The 20,593-nt window shown below is 41.2% G+C and overlaps 1 protein-coding gene across 1 annotated transcript in view; it reads left to right on the top strand.

Moving 5' to 3' along the window:
- The window catches only part of LOC140190409 (chloride intracellular channel protein 4), a 145,506-nt gene extending 125,517 nt beyond the window's left edge, over positions 1 to 19,989 (top strand). The window contains exons 5-6 of the mRNA XM_072246966.1: positions 8,035 to 8,216; positions 13,094 to 19,989. Coding sequence (XP_072103067.1) covers positions 8,035 to 8,216; positions 13,094 to 13,258 — 347 coding nt within the window. The 3' untranslated portion in view covers positions 13,259 to 19,989. The remainder of the gene's footprint in view (positions 1 to 8,034; positions 8,217 to 13,093) is intronic.
- Positions 19,990 to 20,593: the final 604 nt, after the last annotated feature.

The following is a 20,593-nucleotide window of genomic DNA, read 5'->3' as shown; positions in this document are numbered from 1 at the left end:
ACAGTTTCTTTCCGTATGCCATCAGTCTTATGAACACTTGAATTTTAGTCTATTATAAACCAAGTCCACCGGTACATGCACTGGTATATCTCATTGTATATAGTTATGATTATTTGCAGTATTGTTTTGTTTACTTTTTGATTGTGTACAGCGAGAGCTCAGGGAAACCGGCATCAAATTCCCTGTATGTGTCCATATACTTGGCGATAATAAAGGATTCTGATTCTGATTCTGACTGTCAGGATCTGAAGTGATTTTAAGGTCATGATCAACTCAATGCTGAAAATAGCCTCTTCCCAGGATAGAGGAAACCTTCGCCGACCTTTCTAGAGCAAAACACTTCGGCAAAGTGGACTTCACTGAAGCCCACCTACAGACGGAGATGGAAGAAGAGCCCAAAGTGTTTCTCACCATAAGCACTCACAGAGGGCGTTATCATTATAATGGGCTTATTTTCTGGAGTATCATCTTCACCTGTACTCTGGCAGAAAATTATGAACCAGGTGCCACTAGGCCTTCAAGGCACTCAGTGTTACCTGGATGACATCATTTTTACCAGTGAGGATGATAAGGAAATTCTCAAATCTCAAGACAGATTAGAAGGTTATGGGCTCAGAACACAACGCAACAAGTGTGAATGCTTTAAATCAAGCCCCACTTACTGTGGTCACACCATCGACGCACAAGAATTACGCAAATATGCTGAGAAAATTCAAGTAGTGGTTGATGCCCCAGTGGTGTCGTAGTTGCTGTCCTTTTTAGGATTTGTCAATTACCATAACAGGTTCCTGCCAAACCCCTTGAACTCATTACTACAAATTGGGAAGGAATGGCAAACGAAAAAGTAGTGTAAGGTAGCTTTCCAAAAGGTATAGGAAATGGTTGCGTCAGTCACCGTACTCATAGATTATGATCTACATCATCCAGTGAAGCTTGAATGTAATGCCTTGCCTTCTGGGATAGGTGCGGTCATGTCACATGTTATCAGTGATGAAAGTGAATACCCCATAGCCTTTGCTTCATGTTCCCTTACTGCTGCAGAAAAAAGTTACACATTGATTGACAGAGAGGCCTTGAGTCTGATTTGAGGTGTAAGATGTTTCAACCAGTACTTGTATGGGAGAGAGTTTACCCTCATTACCGATCATCAACCACGAGTGTCCATTTTCAGTCCACAGAAGGGTGTTCCATTAACAGCAGCAGCATGACTGTAGAGATGGCCTCTTTTTCTTGGAGGACACAAATAGAAGATCACCAGCGTTCAAGAGGACAACTGATCATGGAAATGCTGATGGATTGTCCTGTTTACGGTTGGAAACTAAAACATCTGAAAAATTTACAAAAGGAAACTCTTAACATGATGAATTCTCCCTGTTGCAAATAAAAGATCTCCCTATTAAAGCAGAGATGATCCAAAGAGAAACCAGAAAAGACCGCACATTGTCTCAGGTCTGCATGGCTACCCAAAATATCTGGAGTATGCAGCACAAATTCCCATTCCCCCATTTTTACCAGCGCCGGGATGAACGTCCTTGACAGATGCTGCTTTAGGTGAGGATTGAGAGTTGTTGTACCATCCAAACAGAGAACTGATGTGCTGGAGTATCTACATGCTGGTAATCTTTTATAGGTATCTGTTAGTCTCATGAGACCATGGATTTGCGCCATGGAAGGTTTCCAGGGCGCAGGCCTGGGCAAGGCTGTATGGAAGACCGGCAGTTGCCCATGCTGCAAGTCTCCCCTTTCCACGCCACCGATGTTGTCCAAGGGAAGGGCACTAGGGCCGATACAGCTTGGTACCGGTGTCGTTGCAAAGCAATGTGTGGTTAAGTGCCTTGCTCAAGGACACAACACGCTTCTTCAGCTGAGGCTCGAACTAGCGACCTTCAGATCTCCAGACAAACACCTTAACCACTTGGCCACATGCCAACACTGGTAACTACATGCGCCAACTACTTGACCATGCACTGGTAATTTAGGCATGGTCAAAATGAAAGCACTGGCTCAGTTTTGTGTGGCGGCCTGCCTGGGATAGATCAGCAGATCGAGTAGCTCGCCATGTACTGATTGGGATGCCAACACATGCAGAAGGAAGGTAGTCAGAACTGTTAGGAGCACTTCCTGCATTCATCTCCTGCAACCACCAGAGGAGGCCCAGAGCCTGAGATTATTTCACAGCTTTTTGTTTTTCTTTCAATTAGTTTTATGTTTTGGAGTTACAATACATAACAATCCTGAATTGTTGGCAATGTGTAAAACTCAGGAGTGTGAGCTATCTATCTTCACAATCATCCCTTTTTTTTCTATTATTCTTGTTTCCTGAAAGAAGTGTTTCTTTGTTGCTTATTCTATAAATAACTATAAATTCTTTGTAGTGGTCAGCCATGACTTGATGGAGTAGTCTCTTATCTTTAATTCCTGACGTAATTGGTTCTTGTTCTTCTCTTGAGCACCAAAGTTAAGCTGCGATTTCTGCGCAGTGTGGACAGACTGCTAAGCTATTCTAGGTATCATTTCTACTGCTAGTACCATATTCCAGAAGGGGCAGCAAATCCAGATGCATTTGCTTTCTCAAGTTGATGTAAAATGCATTGTTTCACTTATTATAGAAGAGTCGGTGTTTCCTCTCGATATTTGTGTCCAATATATTTAAGATTAAGCCATATAAATTATCACAAAGTTAATCTATTACTCTTTGTATGACCATATTGTGCATGAGATTGGATAATATGTTTGCTGATCCTACAAGAATAATTCTCTTCAAAAGTAATTAATTTACTGGAATAGCTTGAAGATATCTAGATAAATATGTTTGTTTTCATAATCGGAGAGGAAATACGTTAAAATGAGGAATTACAGATTGTAACAGGGTTACACATATTAATGAAATTCTTGTCATCTGACTGTGATTAAATCCTTTCTTATATCCTTTATTTGTTCCTTTTTTAACACTTGGACTACTCCAAAAATATCATAAAGGATTATCCTCATGTTCAAAGATATTTACTATTGATTAATATAGTCTGATCTGAGAATATGGTGGTTTAAGACTGTCTCACCAGATCCTGTTAGTTACATTACACTTCTGACCTTAACAGTGCTAAGACACTGATGAATATATTTTATGACTGATCAAAACCCTCTGGGTTTTCAGGATTAAGCTGACTTCCACCTCTGTAGGATAATGGGAGTGAGGAAAAGTAACTTGCTTTTCATTATTCAAAGATTACGCTTCCCTGCAAAATGTCTACATTAATACTTCCCACTGCACTTAAGCAAAGTATCTTTCAAGGTCATACCTCATGCTTTATCATTTCAGTACATCCTGACAGTCAATCAACAGGAACTATGCCAGGAAAAGCAGTACATTACTGTTCTGGTGAAATATATGTCACCAGCAACAAGATGAATGCCTCCAATGTAATCTCTGCAAACCCCTCTTAAAATAGCACGGTCATATCACCAATGCCAGCAGAATAGAACAGATCCTTTTGTAGGATTATAATAGGCATAGGGCTTTCAGTTCAGTAACTCATCAGGAATAATTTCACTGATGGGTTGATCAGTCTCACTCTTGATAGTCATATTGACGAGACCCGACGCAGACTGGGAGACTGCTTTGCTGAACACCTACGCTCTGTCCACCAGAGAAAGCAGGATTTCCCAGTGGCCACACATTTTAATTCCACATCCCATTCCCATTCCGACATGTCTATCCACAGCCTCCTCTACTGTAAAGATGAAGCCACACTCAGGTTGGAGGAAAAACACCTTATATTCCGTCTGGGTAGCCTCCAACCTGATGGCATGAACATCGACTTCTCTAACTTCCGCTAATGCCCCACATCCCCCTCGTACCCCATCCGTTATTTATTTTTATACACACATTCTTTCTCTCACTCTCCTTTTTCTCCCTCTGTCCCTCTGACTATACCCCTTGCCCATCCTCTGGGTTCCCCCCCCCTCTTGTTTCTCCCCGGACCTCCTGTCCTATGATCCTCTCATATCCCCTTTGCCAATCAACTGTCCAGCTCTTGGCTCCATCTCTCCCCCTCCTGTCTTCTCCTATCATTTTGGATCTCCCCCCCCCCCCCCACTTTCAAATTTCTTACTAGCCCTTCCTTCAGTTAGTCCTGACAAAGGGTCTAGGCCTGAAACGTCGACTGTACCTCTTCCTAGAGATGCTGCCTGGCCTGCTGTGTTCACCAGCAACTTTGATGTGTGTTGCTTGATAGTCATACCTTGTTTGTGCTGCAACCCCTCAACATTGCCCAGGCCGGGTGAGCCAAAGCCTCCCACTCTAACCCTGGCCCTGTGGCCAGGTCGAATGCAAATGGCCCCATTGCAATATTTTACTTATATTTCATACACACATACCACATTATGTATGACATTACTCTAGTTTCCTAGCGTAACACCGTCAGATTGCATGACAATCAATGACTTTTATTTATTCATTTAGCAATACAGAGCAGGGTAGGCCCTTCTGACCCTCCGAGCCAGTAATCCCACAATCCCAATGAACCCTAACCTAATCACGGGACAACTTACTATAACCAATTAATCTACCCTGCATGTTTTTGGACTGTGGGAGGAAACTAGAGCACCTGAGGAAAACACATGCATTCCATGGGAAGAATATACAGAGACTCCTTACAGGGACTCCAAACTCCGGAACGTTCCAAGCTATAAGAGTTTCAAGCTAACCGCTACGCTACCGTGGTGTCTTAAACTGTACCTTAAGTTTAGTGCTTGTTTTCACAAGAGCAGTCATTGTGAAATATCTGGGAAGAAAATAAATCTAATCACAACAAGTTAGATTTTATCACTGACATTATCATACTCTGGTTCAAGGTATTGAAGGTGATGCAATCTGGTAATAGATTGTACACTGAATATGCTTGCATTAAGTGCTGAAATAATTTTTTAAAAACGCACTTCCGATGAAAATGTGCTTGGTAGAAAGAATATTTTCAACTCTGAATAAGGTTATCTAAATCTACATTTATGACATTTTCTGTATTTCTTTTGGTGAAAGCCTGAATTTCAGCAAGGTTATTTTCATCATCAATTTGAATTATTAATATGCATTTGCATTGGGGAAAAAACTGTCTCAAAACACTTAGCAGAAGCGAGGCTGAAAGGAGATTGACACTGTGCCAAAGCTGAAGAGCTCCCCAAAGATTTAGTCAAAGGCTGTTGAAAGTGTGCTGAAGAAGATTGTGTATGTGTGTAGTCCAGTAGAATAGTTTTACTGAATCGTGTAATGAAGGAGAGGCATTATCGGATGACAACGTGATCATTTATGCAGTGAAAGGAAAGGTACTGTGCCAGTTCACTCACACAGGCTCTCACTTTTCATTCTAATTGGGGAACTTTTGGTCCTGTCACATGAGTGAAGTTCGGTCAACGAGTTTAGGGAAAGATAGGTTGCTTTGGTAAGATGGCGGTGCGTTCGGTTGGTGCGGCTTCTACGGGTCAACTAAAGGGGCTACTGTCCCATTTAATCGTATTTTTAGTGATCGCAAGAACTTGCTATACGTTAAGAACTTAACGCACTGTAGGTCTACCCCATCAGTGAGTTGTTTATTGTTGGAAAAAGTGAAGGATCTGCGCATCTTTCTGCTGCCTGAGTTGAACGAGGTGTTCAGTCTAACAGCGAGTGACCGTCTTAGTTCTTATCATCGCAAGACCCTTTTGGACAGTGTTAATGTGCAATGCCGCAACTTCAATTTTCTGATTCATTAGCAGGAAACTGGGGCGGATGGCAAGGGGGCGGGGGTTGCTTGGCCTCAGTCGTAGCAAGGTCTAGGCCACAAGCTGCGGTGTCGTCTGTTTACAGCTGCAAAACAAAGAGGCGTCGGAGCCGGTGTGCTCCATTGGGGGCAGTGTGGTGCAGCGTCCAGGCTGGAGCTGGTTCTGCACCCACCCCACCCCAGTCTTCCCCTTGGCAGAAGACAAGCTCTATTGTGGTCGACTGCAATTTTCTGTGGCATTGATGGCTTGAGTTTGGACTCTTTTATTGTGTGGCTCTACCTTACAGTTACCTTTATGTGCTTGCTATCTTGTATGTGCTATGTGTGCTTTGTGCTGTGTATGACTGTTGGTATTGTGTTTTGTACCTTGGCGCGGAGTAATGCTGACTTGTTTGGTTGTATTCATGAGTATGCATGTATGGTTGAATTACAGTTAAACTTGAATTGAATTGCTTCTATTACCTTTACACATAATCATCATGCAAACATACAAATTAGGAGCAAGAGCAGGCACCAACTTACACCTCCTTTGGTAGAGACGTACCTCCATCCTGCCACTCAATCAGTCTAGTAAACCTCTCTAAACTGCTCCCAATGCACCGACGTCCTCTCTTCAACAAGGAGACCAATACTGTACATGAAGGGTGGGCAGGAATGTAGAGCTGAGTTTATGATAAGATTTGTGGAAGGCATTCTCTTTTTGCACGGGCTTTCAAGTGTGCATGTAATCCAACTCAGTGGGTTCCCGCATTTTAAAATCCCATTATGTCACAGTAAAACAGTTAATCATACTAATCCGTTGTCATTCTTGTTCCACGCTTTGTAACAATATTTACCAGAGTTTAGCAGGTTGAAAGCCAACTCAGTTGAAGCATGTGCGACGTGGTAGCATAGTGAGTAGCAAAAGGCTTTACAGTACGGGCGACCCAGGTTCAATTCCCTCCGCTGCCTGTAAGGAGTTTGTACGTTCTCAAACCGTGACCACGTGGGTTTCCTCCGGATGCTCCAGTTTCCTCCCACAGTTCAAAGACATACCAGCTGGTAGGTTAATTGGTCATTGTAACCTGTCCCCTGATTTAGCTAGGATTAAATTGGAGGATTGCTGGGTGGCGTGGCTTGAAATGGAAGGGCCTGTTTCGCACTGTATCTCAATAAATAAATAAAAGATCCTGAGGTGGTTTACGGTGGACATGGAGAGGATGGATCTAGAAGCAGGGATGTATGCTTAAAGCTAAGAGAGTTAGCAATTTATGAGAAAGTTGAGATGAATTTCTTTGTTAAACAACTCTTTGAAACCCTCCTCAAAAGGATGTGGAATATCATTATCATTAAATATTTTTAAGGCGGAGATGTTTAAGAAAAGGGGTGAAAGGTTACGGCAGGTCAATATACAGTAATCCGGTCAGCAATGATCTTACGAGATGGTGGACAGGTTGATAGGAAAAAGCGTCACGCTGTTGATGCACGATTATTTGTATAATTTTAAATATGAGGAAGTTCATGGAGAAAGTGTAAAACTGTAAACTGGTACTGCCAGTGATGGACCAATGAAAACAATTCTAAGAGTGCCAGGGGCTCTTCAGGGGCATTTTGCCACGGTGCAGAACTGCTGCTTCATTGTCCCAGCAACCCGGATTCAGTCCTCACTTCGGGTCCTTTGCTGTGTGAGCTCCTGTGGAATGTGGGGTTTCTCCCTTATCCAAACACGGGGGGATTGGTAACTTAATTGGCTTCCGTAAATTGCCCCAGTTCTCTGGGTGAGTGGCAGAATCGGAGGGAGCTGATGGGAATGTGGGGAGAATCATGCAATCCCGACGAAGGCAGGCCAGGGCAGAACTTTATTAGGATGCCACCAAAGACTCTGGAAGAGTTCCAGAGATGTATGGTGGAGGACATTCTGACTGGATTGTAAGAGGTTTCAGAGGGTTGTGGACTCGCTCAGCTCCATCATGGGCACAAGCCTCCCCACTTCCAGAGGTTTGTGCCTCAGGAAGCTGGCATCCATAATTAAGGATCCTCACCATCCAGGACATGCCGTCTCCTCATTGTTACCATCAGGGGGAAGGTACAAGAGAGTTCAGGCCCACATTCATTGTTTTCTGTACAGCTTTTTCCCTTTGCCATCAGATTTCAGAATGATCCATGAACACTGAACTGAAATTAATGTAAATGTGTGGTTGAAGGTTAACCAAGCTGCAGGAGTGTGACATGGCTTGAACTATATTTTATGTATTATTTGCATATGTTTAGCTGGAGTGCTCTGCATTTGTTGTTACAGCTCTGGAAAAAGGCCTGCTGAAAACCCTGCAGAAGTTGGATGAGTATTTGAACACTGCTCTGCCAGAAGAGATTGATGCTGACAGCATGGAGGACATCAAGGCCTCCAACCGCAAGTTCCTAGATGGGGATGAGATGACACTTGCAGACTGCAATCTGCTCCCAAAGCTTCACATTGTCAAGGTATGTCGAATTATTTTAATTTTGTTCAGATCCAAATAACCTGAAACATCTGGAGTCTGGAAGAAAGACCAATCAGTGTAACACTACCTGGCACATGGCTTTGGCAGGATGTTTTGGCCCTGTTTATATTTAACTTTAGTACTGCACTGGAGCTTGGCTCCACTGCTTCTACAGGCCCACCAAGTAAACTCATTTTATCAAAGAAACATATCTTTTTCTCCTCTTCTGGACCATAATCTTGGCCTTTGAGGAAAACTGTCTTTGCTGTGTTTGTCAATGGCAGGTTTGGCCAGGTCGGAAACCATTGTATTCCTGTCTATCCTGACTATGCTCATGAAGGATCCTGTTAGCTTTGAATAAATGCCCTCACTTATCCAGTTTACCATTGGCAAGCAGAACCAGGAAAGAACATGAGCAAAATAGATATCCAAAACAAAACTGAAAAACTCAGCAGCTCAATCAGCATCTGTAGAAGGAAAAACGGAGACCTGTGAAAGGGGGAATATGAGTTATTGATAGATGCAGAAAGGATCCAAAAGGCCCATAATCTCATCGTGGTTTGGAGTTTGTGTGCCTTGATGACCCAGAGCGCTATGTTAGCTGGAGTCAGGGCTTTATGCTTTGGCCCTTGGCGGGGTCACCCACACCAAACAGGTCAAAAGTAGAGGCCCGAGTAAGAGTGATCCACTGGTCCTCCAAGTTCAGGGGTTCATTTCAGGGTTAACGACCCTGACTGGTAGAACACAATTGTTACAGATATAGCAATGGAGAATCCTTCTACATCTGAGTGTGACAGTATTCCGGAGTCTTCATACAGGATTTGCATGACTGACTGAAGTGAAAAGTGAGACGAGGCTACTGACATCATGAAGGAGACCCTGAACACTGCCAGAGCTGGAGGTCCTCCATTAATAATAATAATGATGTGTTTTATTGATCCTGTGGGAAATTTTGTTACAGCAGCAACATTTAAATATATGTAGCAATAATAATAAATATAATAATAATAATTAATAATAAAGTACAGAATAATAATATACACAATAATAATTTACCAATGTGCAATAAGATGCAATACTGTGCAATAATAATGTATGAAATAATAACACAGAGACTATTGTACTATGATGTGTGTTCTCCTATCGCACAGAGATGAACTGTTGTATATGCTTATGGCATTTGATAGGAAAAAATTTCTATCATGATCCTTGTGACAGCAGAGCTGAATGAGCCTCTCTGTCCTAAATGCCAGCGGGCATTAAGTAAGTAGCAAAGAGGATGGGGAGGAATGGATCAGACAAAGAGACTATCTCTGATAGGGTGATACTAGGGTTGCTATGGGGATATATTTGGAATCATTACCCTGTCAATAGAATAATGGGCCATTTAGAAAATGAAAATGAAGATGAAGGAATTAAATAATTTTGGAATATGAAGCTCTAGGACATGTTCAGCAGAGAGAAGAAAACAGAAACAAAATTGAAGAGGGATAACTCACAGTGGAAATGGCCAGTTCTGATACAACAGAGAAATTCAGTTGTTTGATGTTTGAGTTCTAGAAGGTGATCAGGTAGAAGATAAGGTAGTGTTTGCCAGATTTGTACTGGGAGATCCGTAATTGTGCCGACAGCTAAGGCAGAGTAGCAGGTGGATGGAGAATTAACATGGCAGCCAATAGGGAACTCTGAGTCTCTGCAGGCTGAGCATAACTGCTCCGCAAATCTGCATTTGGTTTCTCTGATGTAGAAGGGATCACAGTGCAGTTGAGTAGATTGGAAGAAGAGCAAGTGAATTACTGCTTCACTTGGAGGGCCTGATTGCGTCTATGGATACAGGGAGAAGAAGAGGTAAAGGGCTATTTCTGGTATTTGCTGCAGCTGGCATGGTAACATGATAAAAGAAGGTGTGTATTCGGTGGAAGAGTAGACCAGGGTTTTGTAAAGAGAATGGTCCCTTCAAAATGCTGAAAAGGGACAGGAGCAGATGATGGGCCTGGAGATGGAGCCTCAATGAAGCTGGTATAAACTGAAAAGGTTAAAAATGATGGTGATGACACTGTGAGTGCTATCAATGCTGTGTCCTGATAGTTTGAATGTGAGAACAAAGTTGCAAGAAATTGATGAAATACAAGGAAGAGCTCTGTCACTTATAGAGTGGGTTAGGGGTAATCTGTCACAGCTCGGAAAGGAGGAATACCCGGAAGGAGGAGGTTAAGTGCCCATTTTGTTGTAGCTGACTCAGTCTTTAGGTAAGTGGAGGGTTGAGGGTGATAGGTGGGTGAGGCAAAGAGCTGGACAAGATGCTACCTGCTAGGAGAGGACACTAGACAATGGGATAAAGGGAAGACGGTGGGTACCAGAGGGAGGAAGGTGTGGATGATAGGCAGGTCATGGGTGGGGGGAGGAGGCAGAGGAGTAATCGAAAACAAAAGGTGGGGGACAGAGGGGAGTGATAGCCTACCTTCCCCCCTCACCTGGATTCACCAATCACCCGCCAAATTGTGCTCCGCCCCTCCCACCCCACCTTATTATTCTGGCTTCTGCCCGTATTCTTTCCAGCCATGATGAGGGGTCTTGGCCCAAAATGTTGACTGTTCATATCCTTCCATGGATGCTACCTGACCTGCTGAGTTCCTCCAGCATTGTGTATGTGTGTGTGTGTGTGTGTGTGTGTGTGTGTGTATGGATACAGGGGCATCTGCAGAATCTCTTCTGTCTGTATTAAATTGAACCTGTCATCAGAACTCCAGAGATTATAGATCCAATTTGCTCAACTTTGTTGCACCAGCTCCAAAACAAATATATGTTTCTTTAGGTAAGGAGATACGTCAGGTCAGACTCACTCAAACCCTACCTAACTGTAACAAATCCTGTTGCTTAGACTGCAACCCCCTTGCGTTAAATCCTAAACGATCATTTGCCTTCATAATTGCTTGACAGTTAATATCTATGTCCTCACTGAATGCTCTGTCATTAATATCTTATGGGTCACCATTAACTGGTAGGCCATACAATCATTTTCGCAGTGAGGATAACTGTGAGGCTTGGGTATTTTGTGTGAAGTGACTCACCTCCTGTCTCCACAAAAGATTTCCTCCATCTCCAAAGCAAAAGTCAAGTGCGTGATGGAAAATACATCACTCTTTGGATGAGTGTAGTTTAAAAAAAAAACACTTAGACAACTCAGCACTATCTAGAACAACAAGTACTCACTTGTCATTCCACCATCGCCACGATGCGGCCTCCCCTACATTGGTGAGACCTGTCATAAATTGGCGGAACGCTTCGTCAAGCACCTCCACACCGTCCGCCACAAATGGGACTTTCAGTGGCCAAACATTTTAATTCCGATTCTCATTCCTGTTCCCACGTGTCGGCGGGGGGGAGGAGCAACACCTTATATTCTGTCTGGTGGTATAAGTATCCATTTCGCCTACCAGTAAACAAATCCCCTTGCCCCTCCTCGATTCCCTGTTCTGATTTTTTACTTCTTCTCACCACCCCTGGATCCCCTCCTCCTTCTCTTTCTCCTATGGTCCACTCTCCTCTCCTATCAGCATTCCTTCTTCTCCAGCCTTTGACCTTTCACATCCTCCTGAATTCATCTATCACCTCCCAGCTAGCCTCCTTCCCCTCCCCCACAACTTTTTTATTCTGGCATCTTCCCCCTTCCCTCTCAGTCCTGAAGAAGGCTCTCGGCCTGAAACGTCGACTGTTTGTTCATTTCCGTAGATGCTGCCTGACCTGATGAGTTTCTCCTGCATTTTATGTGTGTTGCTTTGGATTTCCAGCATCCGCAGACTTTTGCGTGTTTATGATCGTCATAATCAGTTGCTTCTGCCACCGGTGCACTGTATCTGTAGATTTCACCAGCGAAAAGATGCAGTGCATTTACCTGTCAACTTCAACAGATCATAAGACATTGGAGCAGAATTAGACCATTCAGCACTTTGAGTCTACTCCACCATTCCACCATGGCTGATTTATTTTCCCTTTCCACTCCGGTTCTCCTGCCTTCTCTCCATAATGTATGATGCCTCTATTAATAAAGAACTTATTAACCTCCACTTTAAATGTTCCCAATGTCTTGGCCTCCACAGCTAACTGTGGCAATGAATTCCACAGATTCACCACCCACTGGCAAAGATCCTCCTCATTTCTGTTCTAAAGGATGTCCTTGTACTCTGACGCTGTGCCCTCTCGTCTTAGACTCCGCCACTATAGGACACATCCTCTCCACATCCACTCTCTTTGGGCCTTTCAATATTCTCCTCTGGACCCTCTCCAATGCCAGTGCATACTTTCATAGGTAAGGGGCTTAAAACTGTCCACAAAGCACAGAACTGCTCAATGGCACATGCTCAAAGCTGCGACCACTGCCGCCCGTAAGAATGGGAGACAGCAGGCAAATGGAGGTGTTGCTAACTGCAAGAGTCTTCCATCTGCCAGCTCTTCTTTGAGAGCCAGGACCGGTCCCTATTTCTGCTGGCTGGGTTACAAAATCTCAGCTTCAGTGACAGCTTTGACAGTAGATGAGCCTTGGAGGAGAACCCGTCAGCTGCCAAAACTGATCTGGTGACAGAGGTAGCCGTTTGCACGTGGGGAGGGTTTGTCTTACGCCGGGCTTTGTCAGTCAGCTGGGAGGAGTTCCTGAATAGAAGACTGCCCTTGGGGTAGGATAAAGCTGACAGGGATGACACTGGCAGGTTTTTCTACCAAGAACTAGTATCGATTCGAAAGGCTGAATGCTCACTTCCTATGCCATTACAATTCTTTTCGACTATAACTAAACTTACGATTATTTGTTTTTCAGGATACTTTTTAAGCATGCATATCATTGCACAGCTAGGTTATAAAGTAAATGTATTTCCTTTCCAGGTGGTAGCAAAGAAATATCGGAACTTTGACATTCCAAAGTCCATGACGGGAATTTGGCGGTACCTGCAGAATGCCTATACCAGGGATGAGTTCACAAACACCTGCCCCGGAGACAAAGAAATTGAAATCGCTTACGCAGACGTAGCAAAGCGTCTCAGCAAGTGATGATCGGCAGGGCCAGTACATGTTACCCACTAACAGAAAAGCTTTTGTTAACAGAGAACGCTTTCCTTTTATTGCATGGTTTTGCAAATTGTCAGATATGATTTTATACCTTCTATTGGATTATAACTTCAGGTATCTCAGTTTTTACTTTTTTTACATATATATATATATTTTAGGAAGGGCTTTCAATGTTCTGTCAATCAAGCACGCAGTTGTTTAGGTGATCATGACCATATGGTAACTGATGTCCAAGAAGGAGTTGATTCTCTGTGTAATGACGTTATAGGAAGCTGGGCCTGTAAGACCTTGCACTGTGAACGGTCATTCTATAAGCTATTTTAAAAATAGCCCAAATGACTCTGTTTTTCTTACAGTCAATTTAGATCACATTTAAGTGTAGATATCATAAAACCTATCTTGGCCTCAAAAATGGAAAGATTACAGTGCCTAACTGGTTAAGATCACACCATCTTCAATCACGCAACCAGCCTTGAAAGCCCTGGTGTAGGTATTATGAAGGATATACACATAAAGTCACAAAATATTATAATAGTATTCTATGGATGACTTTTATTGTTAGATCTATAATGCTGCAACAATCCTCAAATTTGTCATTGATTAATAATGAATAAAATATTTCCACTTGCCTCATTCTTGAATTTCATCAATAACTACAGTATTTTGACTTTTTATTCTCTAGTCTGACAAATTTTTTGGTTAGCTAATAGAAGAACAAATTTACCTGGATTCATATGGTTGCTGTAAGGGGCGGGTGAGCTAGAAATGAACAAAAGTCAACACTGAGGTAAGACGTAGTTCCTAGTGTAGAGGATGATGCTATTTATTGTTTGTAACACATTTTGTAAGGTTTCATTATGTGGAGATAATTATCCTTCTAGAGAAGCCCATGCTCAACAAATTGAAGCAGGATTTTTAGCTCTTTTTCCCTTACAATTTCAAAAGGCTGTTCTGTTTGATTGGCTGTGAATAGTCCCATTCTTATTAGTGTACGAAAACAGCATCCTGGATATTCTCAGAGGGGATACATAAATCCTGATGTTCTGTGGGCTCTGTTGCTTCACAGAGTGTGTGGGTCAGCAACCTCTTGTAAGAAGCATTCAAACTTTTCCTTGTCTGGTTTTCTTTCTCTACATCCACAGCAAGATAACAAACTGGGAGCAATGGCATTGTACATTTGGATTACATGAGATTTGTGACTGGTATTCAGAACAAAGTGAGAACGAACATCGTCATTATCTTGGTGATCTCATTGCTTAAACCAGGGGTTCCCAATCTTTTTTATGCCACGGACCCCTACCATTAACCAAATGGGTCCATAGATGCCAGGTTGGGAAGCCCTAACTTAAATACATCACAACGCACAGGCTACAACAGACACTCATTAATGATCTTATAAGGATAAGCATCATGTGACGTTATCTCAGGTTGACTTGCTTTAAGGTGACTTACTTGTCGTTTTTAGATGGTAAAAACCAAGCCGTCATTTTCTAACTCATAACCAGGTCCCCTTTGCGACCAGATTTTTTAAAGCTTTATACGTGAGCAAAAACAACAAAATTACTCAAAGTGATTTAAATGCAAGCCAAAGTGATTGTTGCAACATTATAACATTAGCACTCTATGAATTGCATTGGCAATGGAGTCACGCCAAATTAGTTTATTTGCAAAACTTTTATTCTCTTGAACACTGAAGATAGTTATTCGTTTGCAGTTTCTGTGCACAACCAACACGTAGCACCACAAAGCTCAGTGAATTTCGCCTATTTAAGCGACTTCATTTATCTCCAGCTCGCTGATTGCAGAGCAATATTTGAGGCTGTGCTAAAGACTCATCAGTCATTACACACCTCTGGGAATGGTGACTGTGTGGTGAGGGAAAGTGGTAGCTCTTTGGAGAACACTGGGGGAATATACATTTTGTTCAAAGAAATAAGCTTCATAAAACAAGCAGAAGCTCTTCATCAGTAGCCATACAAGGTCAGAGAATTTTCCATTAATGGTTGACCTGTACAATTGAATTTTCTCATTTATGCCAGTCATATGGTTTATTTTGTTTTCCCTTCAATTCAGAGTAACTTCACTGGAAGTAGGTTTCCCCAGAAAAACTGAACCCCTGGGACACATTTCCCAAGAAAAGCATTCCCTGTGGGATGCACTTCCCAAAGAAACCGTTTTCAAAACCATCATCATCATCATTATGTGCCTTGTTGTATGACGTGGGCGATCATGGTCTTTCCATGACCATGATTGTACTTGGCAAATTTTTCTACAGAAGTGGTTTGCCATTGTCTTCTTCTGGGCAGTGTCTTTACAGGATCCCAGCCATTATCAATACTCTTTAGAGATTGTCTGCCTGGCATCAGTGGTCACATAACCAGGACTTGTGAGATGCACCAGCTGCTCATATGGCCATCCACCATCTGCTCCCATGGCTTCACATGACCATGATCAGGGGCTTAGCAGGTGCTACATCTTGCCCAAGGGTGACTTGCAGGCTGGTGGAGGGAAGGATCACCTTTCACCTCATTTGGTAGAAATGTATCTCCACCCTGCCACCCAAAATATCATTGTCATTTAAATAATGGGCCTCACCTGGCATCGTTTTCACCTGAAGTCATCAGTTAGTTAAGCAAGTAAACCAAAAAAAGCGTGAGTGCCTGATATGGTGACAAAGTTGCATGGTTAAAAATGTATTTCCCCACAATGCAACTTCTGGTTAGGGAGCACGTTTTAGATTTGGTTTGGCTTGCTTCCACCTGTAGGTAGTAATATCTCAGATCTTTTATAACGTTCAGAAATTGCTGAGTAATAATAGGAAAAGCCTCAACATGTAATTACTAAAATAATCCAATGTGCTTTATTTTTGAAGAAATATCTGTGCACCATTACCATCATGCATTCCCCAACTGTAAGCCATCTGGGCCACCCATTCTACCCTGAAAAGTGTCATCATCTCTTTGGTGGTGATGCTAACAGCATTACTCGAATGGATAGAGTGTTGAACAGATAGTCGTCAACTAACAGATAATGTACAGGTGAGAAAAGCCTGAGGGTCACTCTTGTGTCATATGCAAGGATGAAGAAATTTGCATCTGTTTTAAGCTGAAACACTGAACAAATGGATTGTTGGTGTCAAAAGGCAACAAATTTACAGTTTCAAAAAGATTTGCAATGACCTGCAAATATTAAGGTGCAAAGTCAGAAGAGGAGCTATTAACGTGAAAAATGTGATAAGGATGGCTACACATTTTCCGAGTTACTTCCATTATGTGGTAATTTACATTTTTTAAAAGTCATTTACATTTGATATCTGAATGTTGTGCACCTTCTACTCATGTGGTTTTGTAACTCTTTGGTTCAGCTTTCTCATGATCCAATAAATGTCTCCTAAACCTTTTGCTTCAGCCTTTTGTAAACACCAATAATTGACTTTAATGCAGATGCTTTTTTTTAAAATACCTGCACAATGTTTACGAGGGGCGCATTTTTTTCAGTGAGCTGGCATTAAATTTGATTTGTACTTTCAACAAATGCTCTTGTAGCATTCCTGAAGTATTAAGCATTTCTAGACTTAGACTGATAAGAGTTCTGTGCTGAAAGAAATTCAGTGTGTAAACATCAGCTCTGTTGTCTTGGAGAGTAGTTAGGTGGAAGAACGATACTTTCATTGGGATTTAGTCTGTGAAAGAATTGCAGAAGGTGATTGTAGTTCTGATGAATTAAGGAAATCTGTGGTTGTCAGGCGTGACTTCCTTTCTTCCGAATTGATGGATTATTATTTGTTTTAAAACAACACTCCATTGCCCATTTGCATTTTGCCCTAACATACTGAGAAGTGGATTTCATTCTAAAACTTTATCAATGTTTTTCAATGTCTTCATCATATTGAAAAAAACTTAAGGACGTTTGTGCATAGATGTGAGTATATAGGATGTTTAGACTTAGAATTTCCCAGAGAGCTCCAGCCAAGACAAAGACAAATTAATACCGGTGAAAACATTTATGAAAATAATGTCCAGTTGATGGAAAGCCAACAATACGTTCCACAAGAACTTCAAAAGTACAGGGACTGTGACTGACAAATTGAGAGGAAGCAAGGAAGTTCCAGGGTAATCCACAGAAAGTGTTGAAGGAACTGAACAGGTTAGGCAGTAATTGAGTTTCTCCAGCACTTTGTCTGTGTGTTGCTCAAGATTTCCAGCATCTGCAGAATCTCTTGTGTTTATGAGGTTCTACAGAAAACCTGCACTCATTTAGGCGTTTTAGAATAAAATTTGAACTAAGCTGAATTGAGATTGTCAGCAGTGAGGTAAATGGGGGCTCCTTCAGAAACTTTTTGAACTCGAGGTTACAATTGAACAATAGGAACATTACTTTAGCTCGGGGTGTCTGGTGCGATGGTTACTTTTTGTGACTAATTATTAATGATGAGATGGAAAAAGCAACCAAGTGATTAGTCTAATTATGAGTAGAAATCTCTTAGCTGGTTCATTTGGGATCTGGCACAACACAAAGGTTTTAACGTGGCGTGCTTCATTAAATAATGAAGTTTCATATACTCAATGGAAAAGTCAAAATTAAATATGCAGTTGCATCTTGTAATATTCTGCTTTAAAATTTCACAGAAAAAATCCAGATTAATTCTTCAATGTTTACATGCCTTTGGATTCAGTCATCAGTTTTGTAATTGGCTTTTCTTTAGTAGTTCATTTCCAATGATAATGGCAATGATATGCCAGTGGTATGTTATATAACATACACTGTAGCAATACAAGGAAAGGGACTGCATATTAAACCTAAAGTATCTTCTTGATAGTTAACCTGTTAACCAATTGCAGCTGTTTCTGAAATTTAACTGTTTTGTTGTACAAAAGGACTAAATACTAAAATGCCACCAGCTGCTAACATTATTGGGACCAAAGTTAATTGGCCATTGGCTTAAATTGTTAAGGACTTGAAATAGGAATATGTAAAAAGGATTAAGTTGATACTTGTAAAAATACAGTAATTTCTTTCAGAGTTAACTTTAGCACCAAGGTGGTTAACAAGGAGCAGGGGAGAACCCAAAGAGATTCTTCTGACCCAGTGTATGATATGAACAGAAGGTGTTATATCTAATTTTATCTATTCGAGGAACATTGCTATACAGTACACTAAAGCTTTGGGCAGATTTGTAACCTGCTTGATTTTTTAAATACAATTTTAAATGCATATATTTTTAAAGTTTACATTTAGGATGCTTATCACAAAATACAATAGCAGTAAGAAAAGGCTTTCAGAGTAATCTGCGACAGTATGTTCAAAGGATTCAAATATTAGAATATTTTTGTCCTTCATTTTGACATTCTCTTTTCACTAATGAATGAATGACCATGTAACTCAAAATTTTGTTCCTGCCTTCAGGAAAGCTGAATGCCTATAATCCTACAAAATTGTGTTCAATTGCTTAAAATGATGGCTTAAGAGTTGGAACTAAGCTAAATCACACAGAATAGTGTTTGAAATGGATCTCTAATGTTATTGTAAAAATTCTGGTCAGAATACTGATTGCAATGTGTATGCTGACATGTTGATTATGGTACTGTATTCATTGTAACTATGTGAAAATTTAAATTTGTAAGCAATTTCTAATGCATTTATTGGAAAGGAAGTCTCAGTCGTGTAATGGATATTCATATCCATCTTCCGTTTTGGCTCTCCTTAAATCTACATATGGATACGAGTAATTAGAAAATAATTTTGTCATGCTCATTTTCCTTGTATTGCGATCATTTGTAGTTTTATTTTTAGCAGTAATTATGCATATTTAATATAATGCTCATGTTTATTCTGAAGGCAATTCTTTCCTAATAGTTAACAAAGTTATTAGCATATCACTGTTCAAGATGCACCAAGCCTAAGCATTGCTGCACAAGAGTGATTATTGCACTTTCCACGGATAAGATAAACCCCTGGAAACTGCCAAGGAGTACACAGGTCTTATTACCTGCATAAGTAGCTCTGAAATGAATTTGATAACCTCAAACTAAATTAACTACTTGAAGTTTCTATTTTAAATTTGCAAAGACAACACATTTGAAAGGATCGCAGCACTAATTCAATCGACCACCACCAAGTTTTGGACCGAGGCAACCCTCACTTAAATTGCTTCAACCATTTAATGGTTTCTTACGGCTGATGAGATTTGATGGGAATCTGATTTGGCAAGTATGTCCTCTCTCAAGTCAAAGCAAGCTTGAGGCTGAGGGTTAATGGTTCATCAAGGAACAATTCTTTATCAACAAAGGACCAGTCAGGTGCACTGAAAACAATATCTTTGTATAGTCTTTCCAAAATCAATTTAAAATTATGAAGTTTGGGTGGTGAAGACCATTACGTCTTCAATACTGGTGATTTTAAACTATTGGTTAACAAAAAAAAGAGGATAAGAATACATTTAATGATACTTCAGATCTGAACTTTACCATTTAGGACAAGTCCCTTACCACTGCTGAGCATTTTCATTGGAGGAAAAGTTTAATGTTACTTTCAAATGCTGGATATTACATGTAGATTGGGATGTCTTTTCCTCAGGCCTACTATGAGAATCAGTCCCTGTTGTACAGTATGCTTATATCTCCCACTGTATGTTGAACAACTTTTGCAAAAAAAAAACACCAGTATATGGCTGGCTGCTGTTAATAAAATAAAATGTATATTTTCACATCCAATATGTGTTTCCTGTAGCGTCTGTATCATCAAATTAACAATTGGCTGGGGACTAGTGTGATACAAATATATGAGGCTTGTGACAGCAATATCCAGCAAAAAACAGGTTATGCAATCTTGCCTTTGCCATAGGACCCAAGCTCCATTTGATTTTGAAGTATGAATTACTTTTATTGAGATACAGTGTTGAACAGGCTCTACTGATCCTTCGAGCCACGCCACCCAGCGATCACCTGATTTAACCCTAGCCTAATCACAGGACAATTTACGTCGACCAATTAACCTACCAACCAGTACCAGAGGAAGCCAAGGCATCTGGAGGAAACCCACACAGCCACAGGAAGAAGATACAAATTCCTTACAGGCAGTGGCGGGAATTGAACCCAGGTGTCCTGTACTGTAAACCGTTGTGCTAACCACTACGCTACCGTGCCACCCCATGATTTTGAAACTTACAAATTCCCTATCTGAGACTTTGGAATAGCTTGCAAACTTCTTCCAAACTTGCTTTTTTCAGCAAATTGGAATTTCTATGAGCATATCTGCACTCCCCAAGATATGGAAGTTATCACCTTGTATGCACAGTGAATGAGATAGAGGGACACA

This window comes from Mobula birostris, chromosome 30 (genome assembly GCF_030028105.1).
Source record: "Mobula birostris isolate sMobBir1 chromosome 30, sMobBir1.hap1, whole genome shotgun sequence".
Lineage (NCBI taxonomy): Eukaryota > Metazoa > Chordata > Chondrichthyes > Myliobatiformes > Myliobatidae > Mobula > Mobula birostris.
Note: the sequence above shows the minus strand (reverse complement) of the source record. Positions and strands in the feature narration are given on the sequence as shown.